The sequence below is a fragment of the Nicotiana sylvestris genome, chromosome 7 (assembly GCF_000393655.2).
Source record: "Nicotiana sylvestris chromosome 7, ASM39365v2, whole genome shotgun sequence".
NCBI classification, from domain to species: domain Eukaryota; kingdom Viridiplantae; phylum Streptophyta; class Magnoliopsida; order Solanales; family Solanaceae; genus Nicotiana; species Nicotiana sylvestris.
The window spans coordinates 48,838,286-48,850,512 of record NC_091063.1 but is presented as its reverse complement, the minus strand read 5'-3'; the positions used below and the strand labels follow the sequence as shown (position 1 = coordinate 48,850,512).

General features: G+C 32.4%; 1 protein-coding gene across 1 annotated transcript; it reads left to right on the top strand.

Moving 5' to 3' along the window:
- Window positions 1–7,169: 7,169 nt before the first annotated feature.
- Window positions 7,170–8,985, top strand: LOC104236464 (uncharacterized). Its single transcript, XM_009790388.2, has 3 exons — window positions 7,170–7,461; window positions 7,787–8,012; window positions 8,257–8,985. The coding sequence occupies exons 1-3, from the start codon at window positions 7,198–7,200 to the stop codon at window positions 8,700–8,702; spliced, it is 936 nt and encodes a 311-aa protein (XP_009788690.1). The 5' UTR covers window positions 7,170–7,197; the 3' UTR covers window positions 8,703–8,985.
- Window positions 8,986–12,227: the final 3,242 nt, after the last annotated feature.

Genomic DNA, 12,227 nt, shown 5'->3' with positions numbered 1-12,227 from the left:
AGTGTACAAAGATCATTTTGAATTATGCTAATATGGTGTAGGTATTTAGAAGTTGGTAATTTATTGTGCAGGAGTAGCCAAAGGAAGGTTTGCAATTTAGGAGGTATTTGTATTTTCCAAATCCAATTGTAGGGAGGTAAGGCGACATGCAAGACAGAGTCATAATGAAGAAGCTTTAAGTACAGGGACTTGGTAGTGAAAACACCCCGAGTTGAAAGGCCCCAATATATAGTGTCTACTGTGTGAGTTTATATTGGAATATGGTTCCTATTAATAGTATTTTTTAGCTTTTCAGGCAGATGGAAGGGGAGGTCTTCCCAATTCCATTCGTTTTGGCATCGATAGGTTGTAGTCTGTCTAGTATGATGTTCTAGAGGAATTGGACCAACTAGAAGAGATCGTAGAGTGATGTTTGGGGCAATTCATGCCGAATTCCAGAAAATTAGAGTAGAATTCATGCCAACTTTCCATTGAATTCCATGTTGATAGTTACCCCAGCCCTTAATAATGTTGTTCCAAGTGTGTGAATAGTTTGGTCGAACACATTTGTCCTTATATTTAGTGATAAGAGTTTGTGAAAGAGTGTAGGAGTGGAATACCCTCCATGCTAATCCTGCCAGAATTGCCTCGTTTTTCAAATGAAGTCATTGGATACCAGACCTCCTAAATGTTTAGGCAAAGTAATGGTTTTCCAATTTACAAAATGAAGTTTCTTTTTTTGTTGTGTAGTACCCCATAGGAAGTTGCGCATATATTGGTTCATTCTATTTAAAATTTGTTTGGGAATAACTATGTATTACATGATGTGGTCAGGTAGAGCAGACAATGTTGATTTAATAAGTGTAACTCTACCCGGAAAGGAAAGGAATTTGGTTTTCCTTCCGGCAAGTTTAGCCTTGAAATTGTTAAGCAAAAATTGGAAGTTAGATTTCCTTGGTCTTTGTTGGAACATTGGGAAACCTAGGTATTTGCCAAAACGAGTTCCTTCCTTCATACTAAAGCAGGAGAGTATGTGGATTTTTGGGTCTTCATTGCAGTTGTTAGAGAAAAAAATGCGCGATTTGTGAAAATTTATAGATTGGCCTGATATTTGGGTAAAAAGATTGAGGATATCAATTATTGCTCTACAACTCTTGTCAGTTACTTTGGAGAGAAGGATTATGTCATCCGCAAAGAAGAGGTGGGAGAGTTGAGGTCCCTTATTGGAGATTTGTATGGGGTTCCATAAGAGGTAATCAATTGAATTGAAGATGTTGATGGAGAGTCTTTCTAGGCACATTATAAAGATGTAAGGAGATAGTGGGTCTCCTTGACATATACCCCTAGATAGTTTGAAAAAAATCTGTGCGTGATCCATTTATTAAAATAGATATGGAAGAAGTTGTAATGCAAGACATTATGAGGCTGATTATTTTTTAAGGGAAATTAAAAAAATGAAGGGTGTCCTTTATAAAGGACCATTCGAGCTTGTCAAAAGCTTTTTCCAAGTCTAGTTTGAGCATCATTTGACCCATTTTCCCTCTCTTATTATATCTAAAATGATTGAGAATTTTTTAAACAAGGATGGCATTGTCTGAAGCATGTTTTCCTTGTTGGAAGCTGGATTGTGTAGGTCCAATGAGTTTATAAAGGAAAGGTTTTAATCTTGCGATAATAATTTTGGTTATCACTTTATAAATAGTGTTGCAAAGACTTATGGGGCGATATTAAGTGATTTGTACAATATTTGGTACCTTTGGAATAAGGCACAAATAAGTAGTATTTATTTCTTCAGGAATCTTCCCCTGAGTGAAAGCATTGTAGCAACAAGTGATTAGCGATTGGCTTATATTTTGCCAATATTTTTGGAAAAATAAGGGTGTAGGTCATCCGGCCCTGGTGACTTGAAAGGTTGAAAGGAGTGGAGAACATTTTTAATTTTCAATTAATCTTAAGGGTTGATTCAGATGAGTTTGGTCTTCAGAAGTTAGATAGTTAAGCACGTGGGGTGACTTTTTATCTTGTGGGAAAGAGAGTGTTGGGTTTGGAACAATGTAATGTAGTATTTGTAAATTTGGTCTTGTATTTCCACTGAGTCGTAAGTCCAGTTTTCTACAGTGTTTTTCAAAGCATTTATACGATTACGTCTTCTTCTTTGTAACGTGGACATGTGGAAAAATTTGTGTTTGCATCACCGTCATTTAACCACTGGATTCTTGATTTGAGTTTCCAGTAGTCTTCTTCTTATCTAAGTATGTTACTAAATTCATTATGTAATTGGATTTCAAGGTTTTGTAAAAAATTACTAGTAGGATAGTGTATTGATTGTTGTATCCCATTTATTGTAGCTAGAAGTTTTCTTTTCCTTGCAAAGAGATTACCAAAAGTTTGTTTATTCCAGTGTAACACATTGGTTTGAAACTTGCGCATGGCCTCAATTATTGAGGGACAATTGAGTCAGGATTGTTTCACTACCTCATAAAGTGAAGGGTCAGAGGTCCAGATTTTTTCAAAACGAAAAATATTCCTCCTAGGTAGCTGTCTGGGGTTTAATGTAACTAGTAGAGGGCAGTGATCGGAATATGTACGGGGTAGGTGTTGGACTATTGTTTCAGAAAATAACTGAAGCTAATCGTAATTTGCTAAAAATCGATCTAGTCTTTCTAATATTGTAGAACCATTTCTTCTCTTATTTGTCCATGTGAACTTACTACCCTTATACCCTAAGTCTATTAAATTACAATAATTAAGGCATTGTGCAAAGGCATCTATCCTAGTATTATTGACAGGGTTACCACCAAATTTTTCAGTTTGTTTAATCACCTGATTAAAATCCCTCCTATTAGCTAGGGGCCCGTATAAGCATCATGCAAGCATTTTAAATTTGTCTATAGCATATCGCGTGCAGTTGTTGAGTTATTAGCATATATAGATGAAAATAGCCATTTAGAAGGGTTAGGTCATACCTGGATCATGCAGTGCATTTCTTGAGAAGTCATTGAGACATCCTCCACAATAACCATGTCTGCATGCCATAGGAGGACCATTCCACCCGACATGCCTTGTGATGCAACTTGGGCCATGTGTGTGAAATTGATATCATTTTATAAAAACAGCATGATCTTGCATACGAGTTTCCAAGAGAACTACGAGGTCAGGCATATAGTTGTCAAGAAGCGATCGAAATTGCCTTCTAAATTCATCATTATGTGACCCCTACAGTTCCAGACCACTAGATTCATGGTTGGTTGTGTGTTTAAGGGTTCCACATCCCTAGTAGGTTCGCTTTATGTGCATCACATATATTTGACTTAGAGAAACTCCGCACAGGAGTCGGGTCCGTATAAGGCAGGTATCCTCTTTGAGACCATCATGTCCACTTATGTGCTACTTGATACATCATTTGGAAGGCTTACTTGCATTATCGACCGGCTTTAGAAAGTTTAGTGTAGCGGAATTATTAAAAAAAAAAAAAAAAAGGGGGAGTCATTCTCCTAATTTAGCGCAAACTGGCAAAGTCATCACTGATTGGATCGCAAGAATATGCTAAAGGCATTTTATAGAATAGTCTAAGGATTCAAAGAGCAAAAAAAATAGAAGCCACTCACAGAGTTGATGCTTCCCAGGTACCAGTATATATACTAATTAATTTCCAGAAATTACGTCACTTGCTTCCCTACCAACATGCAATTTCTTTTCTTGAAAATAATAAGAACGTAACGTTGTATGGCATTCTGGTGAAAAAAACAAGAATAGAATATTAAGTCTAGTTCCTGTTTTAGGTTTGTTCGCATAAAAAAGAAAAACATTTCCCAATCTGTAATTCGCATAAAAAAAGAAAAACATTTCTCAATCTGTAATGATACACCCTAAAACATCTGACCTAATTATGTACTAGCTGAAATGATGAGGGTAGATTCAAAAAAAATATTTTCTTAAAACGATCAAATATTACTTCCTTCAGTTCACTTTAACTGTTTTTTTTTTTTTTTACTTTTTTTGTGGTCCACAATATTTGATTTTTTCATATATCAAGAATGAATTAACTTTTCTTTTCCAAAGCTGCCTATGGAATAAAGAGTCTAGGAATATTTATTGTATTTTCAATTAAAAATTAATTAAGGTTAATACTGTCAATTTTATTATTAATTAATGCTAAAAAAGTGAATTTTTTAATATGTGTAAAAACAACTAAAAAATCAACTAAAGTAGACTGGAATGAGTAATATCTATGCCTCTCGACACCGAATTCATCTGAATTTAATATTATTTGCGCGGTGCATAAATTTTATGTAAAAATCAACTAAATAAAATTACAATAACTAGTAAATATAAATCCTTGATTTTAAAGATAAAATGAGTTCAATTAATACTAAGAAACTTAAATATCTAACCTTTAGAACTTAAACTCTACATCAACCTATGCTAATACGACTACAATTTGGTATAGATATAATGAAAAAGGGAAAGAGGCCCCACCCTCGTAATAATAAACATCATCCAAAGGACCTCACAATCAAGTTGTTCAAATCGTTTGTTTGTATTGAATGAATGTATGAATCTTAATCATTCAGATCTCAGTCATTAAGTACGTTTGGTTTTTAGATTTGAATCTTGATAATTAAGATGTCTGTTTGTTTTTTTCAATTTTACAATTACTTAATGGGTCTGAATAGATTTTAGTGATTAAGATCTATAACAGAGTCTTAAAATCATTAACATGTTATACATTTAAGAATTTATGTAATGATATTTTACTCTTACTCCTACATTTTCACCACTAATCACTATCACCACTCGTATCGATGTCCCCCACCATTATAGAGTACCACCACTCACTACCCACATCCATTACTACTATCCTTAGCCACAACCATCATCGCTGCCAAACAAGAACGTCAGTAGTCATTACCACTAGCCATCATTTACAACCATCACTACCAACCACCATAATCACAATAATCACCAATCACCACTATCAACCACCACTATATATCACTCATCACTTTATCAGTCATCACCACCATCAACCACCATTAATTACTATTTTCATCCACCATCTACTATTCATATTCACCACTATCAACCAACACCACCACCGGCCACTACCCAGTCGGCTCCCACAACCACCACTCTTAGCTATCACTGTCACCAACCACCCTATAATTTTTAAAAAATAATTTATTAATAAATTATTAGATTAATTAGTACTATTTGATTTGAATTTATGCTTATTAAAACAAAGACAGGTTTAACACATTCAGATGTAGAGAAAACAAACAATCTTAATTATTTAGTATTTAGATCTCAATACAATATCTTAACATTCAAATGTGTATTCAAATTCAGACGTTTTAAACACATTAATTTTTAAATGTGTATTCAGTTTCACACGTCTTAATCTTAATAAAAACAAGTAAGGCTTGATACTACTTAAACTCCTTTATATTACTTTCAATAAGATACATCAGTTCAGCTAAAAAAAAAAAAAAAAAGGTATATAGACCAACGAAGTGGTTTCGATGTGTGTATCTTCCAAAAGGCGCACATCCAATCACAGTCCCACAGGTATATAAAATGGAAGCTCGGTGTATAAGGTATTTTGTGTTTACGCAGGATTCGGGAAACGATCGCATTTCAAGAAATTATGTAATGTGGATAGTTTATCCTAATACAAATATTAGTGGCTGCTTCAACGATTAGAACTCGAACTCGATTGTGATCTATAGGTTTCAGAGACAGATTAGGATAAGCATGGACATAATTGGCTTAATCTTCTCCAATTTAATGAAGCTAGCTAAGCTAAGGACAAAATAGCATATACCAATCTTTTCTGCTTTTTCATTCTTTATTATTATTGTCCTTTTTCTGCTAGAGTGAGTACATGGAACCGAGTAAATTATTCGCCAATGGTTCCAAGATATAGAGCTATCAGTCATACGATTGGGTGAAGTTATATTTTCTCCATTTGCTAATTGCCATGACAGAAGCAACAGTAAAATAAATATCATAAGTTATGGTTTCTACATTTTCTACTACATTGTCCGGATCTCTCAAAGAATAAACTCTAGAGCGAAATAGTATTCGCGGACAAAGGGGATTTTATGATAACTTTATGATTACAAATTTCATGTCAATAACTTTATTTAAAAATCTTGTCGGTCGTTCTTTTCTTTCGGATATAAATTCCAACAGTACTTTGGTTCGAATTAAATACGTTAGTTTATGTCAGTTTGAATTAATCATCAATTCTTAATTGTATATCAAAATAACGAGAATATTTTCAGTAACAATAACTAAAATATGAATCTTAAAATAATAAGAAACAATACTTAATTGCGTGCATGGTGGAATAGATTATCTCAGCAAGGCTCTTAATTAATATTTGCATGCCGATGTTTTTCCTCATTGGAGTCTTTTAATTATAATAGTCAAATGTCCAAGCTGACGACTGCTGCCGAGTATTGGAGAATCCAGCTATACATGATCAACCTTAATCCTCTCAAAGCTACACTGCTGCAAGTTTCAAATTTTATTTTTACACTATACTCTGGTTTACCAACTACAATGCAGGTTTAAGGCGGAGGTAATACATTTTGAGTTTATGGGTTCTGAATTTCAGAAAAGGCTGTTTATTGGATTTTTGATAGAAATTATCTATACATATTAAATGAATTTTTTAACCAATAATACAGGTCTGAGCCAAAATTATTGAGTTCTGTCGAACCCGTACGCATGCTAGTGGCCCTAACCCTAAGCGCACGTTTTTTTTTTTTTGGCAACTTTTCAACTTACAATTTCAGACTCTTATTTCATAGTTATCAGTAATTTTAGGTCAAGTTATTTTAATAACATAAATATACTATACACTTTGAATAAGTATAAGTTAAATTCATACATAATGATAACAACAATAACAAACCCAGTTAAATTGCATAAGTGAAGTTTGAGAAGGGTATTGTATCCGCAAACCTTACCTCACCTTGTGAAAATAGAGCTAGAGACTGTTTTCGATAGACCCTCGGCTAAGAAAATATTAAATAAAAATCGACAGTCATATCCGCGACGTATAGTTCGTCCACCTGGATCAAGTGGGTTCCTATGGGTCCTAATGCTGCACTTTATAAGAACAAACAATTCGTTGCCACAAAAAATCATAGGACGAAAAAGCCTAGTTGAGTGGAGAAATTAGTCTTAGAAAAATATAGTTGTAAAAAAATGACCGGAAATGCGTCTAAAATCCCGTTGAACGGCCAGGAATTAGGTCATGACTTTGTCAAAAAATCCAATGAAACTGAAGGCATATGTGAATTGATATTTGACTTCTTAGACGAAGGCCTCGAGTTTCACTCGTCGGAATGTTCGTTGGATTCAAGCATTAGCTATAGTAGTGGAGAGATAATAAATGAAGAGGACGATGAAAATGTAAACAATAGTGAGGAGAACAAGGCGTTTTGGGCATCACAAGGAGAGCTTCTTCAGGTAAGATCCTTAGTCAATTTGACTACAACTTTCTTTTTTTGGGGGAAAATTCCCGGGAAAACCCATACCTGTTATCCTCGGGTGTTCATTGAGTAACCTGTTTACTGTGCAATATCTCGCAAACTACACATGAGATGAGATGTAAACCGCACTAAGCAAGCTCGGTACAACGAGACTGAGGAGACTGCTAGTGAGTGGAATCGATCTAGGTGTCTTCTTTGGGATACCAATCATCCAACTAACTTAGTCAACCCTAAGAGCAAACTTTTTCTTTTCACTATATAAATGTTCTTGGTTTTTAATATTTGTTTGTTTTTGTTTTTAGACAACATTGTGTAGGACAACTTCTTTTGAATCAAGAGTCAGAAAAGCTACAAAGGAGGCTCTAAATGAACTGAAATCAACAGGCATCAATTGCAGCTGCAAGAAAATGGTAGCCGATAGTTGCAGGAAATGTACGCAAAAAGAAATCTCCCAACGCCTTAGAAACGCAGGTTATAATTGTTCCATTTGTAAGTCCAAGTGGAAAAGCTCACCCGAAATGCCTTCAGGTACGCCGTCTCAAACACTTCACATTTCTTTAAACTACTAAAAATACAGGAATTAGCGACAGACAAATTATGTAGTAAACAGAAAATCATTCACTAATCCTATTCGGATTATCAAGAACTTCTGTGCTTGTAGCGATGGATTTGCGACGAAATTCATAGCTAACTCATCTCAGTTTTTTTAAGATAGAAAGAAGGAAAAACTGAAATATGCCGAATTAATTATATTTCTCTTTTGTGCTTAAAGGTGAACACACATATATGGAAGTAATGCAAAGCCAAAGTTCAAAAAAGGGAGAAATAATGAAGGTGATCATAGAGTTAAATTTCAGAGGAGAATTCGAGATGGCACGAGCTAACGAAGAGTACAATGATCTAGTGAAAAAATTGCCAGAAGTATACGTAGGAAAAATTGAGAGGCTTAGGAATCTAATAAAAATATTATGTTGTGCATCTAAGAAGTGTATGAAGGAAAAGAAGATGCACATGGCTCCGTGGAGGAAGCATAAGTACATGCAAGCTAAGTATATCGGCACGCCGGAGATGAAGCCGGAGCCATTTTTTCCGGCGGTGAACAATTTACAACGGTTAGTAGCAAGACCAAGAGCTTATTCTATGCTCACTTTCGATTTGCTGGATAGCTTACCGCCGCCGCCGCGGGGATTATATTCTACGGCGATTAAAGTTGTTTGATGACGGTATTAAATTTTCTAGAATAGTGGAATGGTACGTAGAAATTAGAATATTCTTATTTTGCTCTTGGAATCTCGAATAAGATCACATGTCAAATAGTGAGAGATATATTTAGAAATATGTTTGCCTATGTATTTTGCCTCGAGGCTGGTTTTCTTGAGGCTGGTTTTCTTATTAGTGTAAGAATAGTCAGTTAGGTAGTTATTTTTAGAGTGTTTGTTTATGTATTTTGCCTCGAGGCTGGTTTTCTTCTTAGTGTAAGAATAGTTAGCTAAGTAATTAGTTTATTTAGGCTACTAATTAACAGCTTATTTGGATGGTTGTTACCGGTTAAATTGTATCGTATTATTACTTTAAACACAATATTTATTTTGATTGTAACTTAAATTTTATTGTATCGTATCGTTAAATATGTCATTACGTAACGATTAAAAGTGTCACTTTATAGAATAACCGTGGTGTGGAACGTCGTTTTCTTATTTTTTCTCTCATCTTGTTTTTTTTTAAATTATTAAATAATCTCAATTTATCCTTTACCCTACCTTTTTATATAATAATATTACCTCATACCTTACTTTTTCTTTATAATATTGCTAGTTTATTCTTCATATTGTTGGTACATGACATCATGAAACGACAACAAACAATACAATCTATCTAAATATTGTATACATCAAAACGATACCGTACAATATAATATTATTACAATATATTATGAAACGATACATAAAAACCATCCAAACAAGGTGTAATATTATTTTACGGTGTCTATAACAAGTTAATTATTATTTTTACTATGCTACGAACCAATTATAATATGCATAAAGAGATTTATCAGTAATGCCTCGTATACATCAAGCAGGCGAAAAGTTGAAATTGAAAAAAAAGGTCAAAAGTTGGAAAACCTTATCTGATTAAGCTTAAGCTAATAAAAAGATATAAAAGTGACAAAAAAGTGAAAGAAAAGTGATAAAAAGATATTAACAAAAAGCTAGGAAGTGATAGGTTATTCATAGATATTTAACTGTGACAATGCCTTTGGATAATTATTTGGAAAATAGAACTTTATTTTCCTCCTTTTCTGCTGTTTCTTTCATGGAAACCATCGTGTCATCCAAATAGAACCAAACAAACTTTATGTATAGTCTGATGATACACAGCTATTGTACACTTAAAAGAAAGAAAAAACAAATCGTTTATTTTAATAATCTATATTATTTTGATAAGATAGTAGGATCTAAAATGTTTTCCTAATAAATTAAAGCAAGTAGTAAGAACTAAGAACCATTAATATATTATAGAGAGAAAGTTCGAGTTCACTACACAAATGGTCACTCAATTATCCCAAATTATCTTCTAAACTCACTTTACTATCGTTTGTATTTGTAACAACAAAATCACTGAACTATGCATATTGCACTCAGAAGGTCACTCAACTAGATTTTCCAAATTTTGGATTGCCAAATACATATTTTACCCTTTAAATTATAAATATTTATCTTCTTTTTATTTTTTTAAACTTTATAATATTATGATTTTTCCATTTTAATTTATATTATGGACTTACTTATAGAATAAATAAATATTATTTATAAATTAAAAAATAAAAAATATTTAAGCATATATAATGCTGGAATAACAAAATAATGAGTATAGTAAAAAAATTAATTAGAATAATTTGTTAATAATAATAATTTTAGTATTAACAACAAAAAATTCAAAAAATTATTTACACAATCCAGAATGAAAGAAAATAAAGGTGGTAAAATATATATTTCATGCACGTAATATGAAAATAATTATTTCAATAAATGTATTTTTATAATATACATAATGCATGTATTTTTATATATATTCTTGAAGATTATGCTCAATTATATTACTATTTTGTTTCTACCAACTTTCCGACGACACAAAATTATGTCACCCGAAAGCAGGGGGACTATCTGTATAGAGTAAAATATGCTATGTTAAGTCGTGCGTGGAATATATATAATATAATTGAGCATAATTTTAAAGAATATAATGTATATTATAAAAATATTTTTATTTAAATAATTAGTTTCATATTACGTGCATGGAATATATATTTTACAACTTTTATTTGTTTTCATTCTGAATTGTGTAAATAAATTTTTGAATTTTTGTTGTTAATACTAAAATTATTATTACTAACAAATTATTCTAATTAATTTTTTTACTATGCTCATTATTTTGTTATTCCGGCATTATAGATGCTTAAATACTTTTTATTTTCTTAATTTATAAATAATATTTATTAATTCTATAGGTAAGTCCATAATATAAATTAAAAAGAGAAAATCATAATATTATAAAGTTTAAAAAAATAAAAATAAAAGATAAATATTTATAATTTAAAGGGTAAAATAGGTATTTGGTAATCTAAAATTTGGAAAATCTAGTTGAGTGATCTTCTGAGTGCAATAAGCATAGTTCAGTGATTTTGTTGTTATAAACGAAAGTAAAGTGACTTTAGAAGATAATTTGGAATAGTTGAGTGACCATTTGTGTAATGGACTTGAGAAAGTTCCAGTTTTAAGAAAGCTGTGAGCATAATTAATTAGGGAACAACTTGGGACACTATTTTAAAAATTGATTAGCTGACATCATTAAGCCACTTATAATTAAATTAAAGTTAAGCCGAGTGGCAAGTCGTAGCCTATACCAATCAATATTTCAATAAATATCATGAGCAGACGATCAAATCGTTGGGCAAGAAGTCAAGAATTACAAAAGTACTAGCATTTATTTATAATTGGATTAATTGTGCCAATTTTAGAAGGAAAAGAATAAACAATATTATCATGATTCTAGTATATATCCAGAAGAATTCCAGAGAAAGAGATTATTGGCTAGGTTGACATGGCAATCTGTTGCCCTTAATCCGGCATCGCATTTTTTAGAACATATCATAAAATGCCACGTGGAACAAAGCATTCGCGGCGATTCGTCAATAATATGTTGGGCCTCAAATCCCATGTACCCCAATAATATATTAGTTGAGAAAGTTGTATTATTAGTGCCAAGAACATATAATATGATATGAAGACAAGTATAATTAATCTACTGGACAAATTGCGATTGCTAAACAAGGATATCAAAATAACAAGTAGCTAGTACATATTATTAATTAAGTAGCTGTTTTCTTGGAAGGAATTAGGAATTCATGCTGGAAAAAAATATGATACTTAACAATTCATTATGACTCTTGGGAAGACCCATTAGCCGAGGATCTTAAATTAGTTATGTGAGGGAGTATACGAATGGACAGATTCAATATATATACAAGCAGTAGATGATAAATATTCACTTCTTGAACTTGGACTATACGTATATAAAAATCTGAATGAAAAAATGTATTCTAAAAATGTATAATATATTTATTAAAAGGGTCATCTGAGTTCTTAAGCTTTATATTTTGTTTAGAATATTTTTTTTCCTTCATAGGGGTCAGCTTGCTTGGATTTTGAATATTTCATCGGATACTTACTACCTCCACTAATA

Excerpts from the sequence above, each read along its gene's own strand:
- LOC104236464 (XM_009790388.2), top strand. The coding sequence starts at position 7,198 with ATGACCGGAAATGCGTCTAAAATCCCGTTGAACGGCCAGGAATTAGGT. Across the intron at positions 7,462-7,786 it reads CACAAGGAGAGCTTCTTCAG|ACAACATTGTGTAGGACAAC; the intron begins GTAAGATCCTTA and ends TTTTGTTTTTAG. Across the intron at positions 8,013-8,256 it reads CTCACCCGAAATGCCTTCAG|GTGAACACACATATATGGAA; the intron begins GTACGCCGTCTC and ends TTGTGCTTAAAG.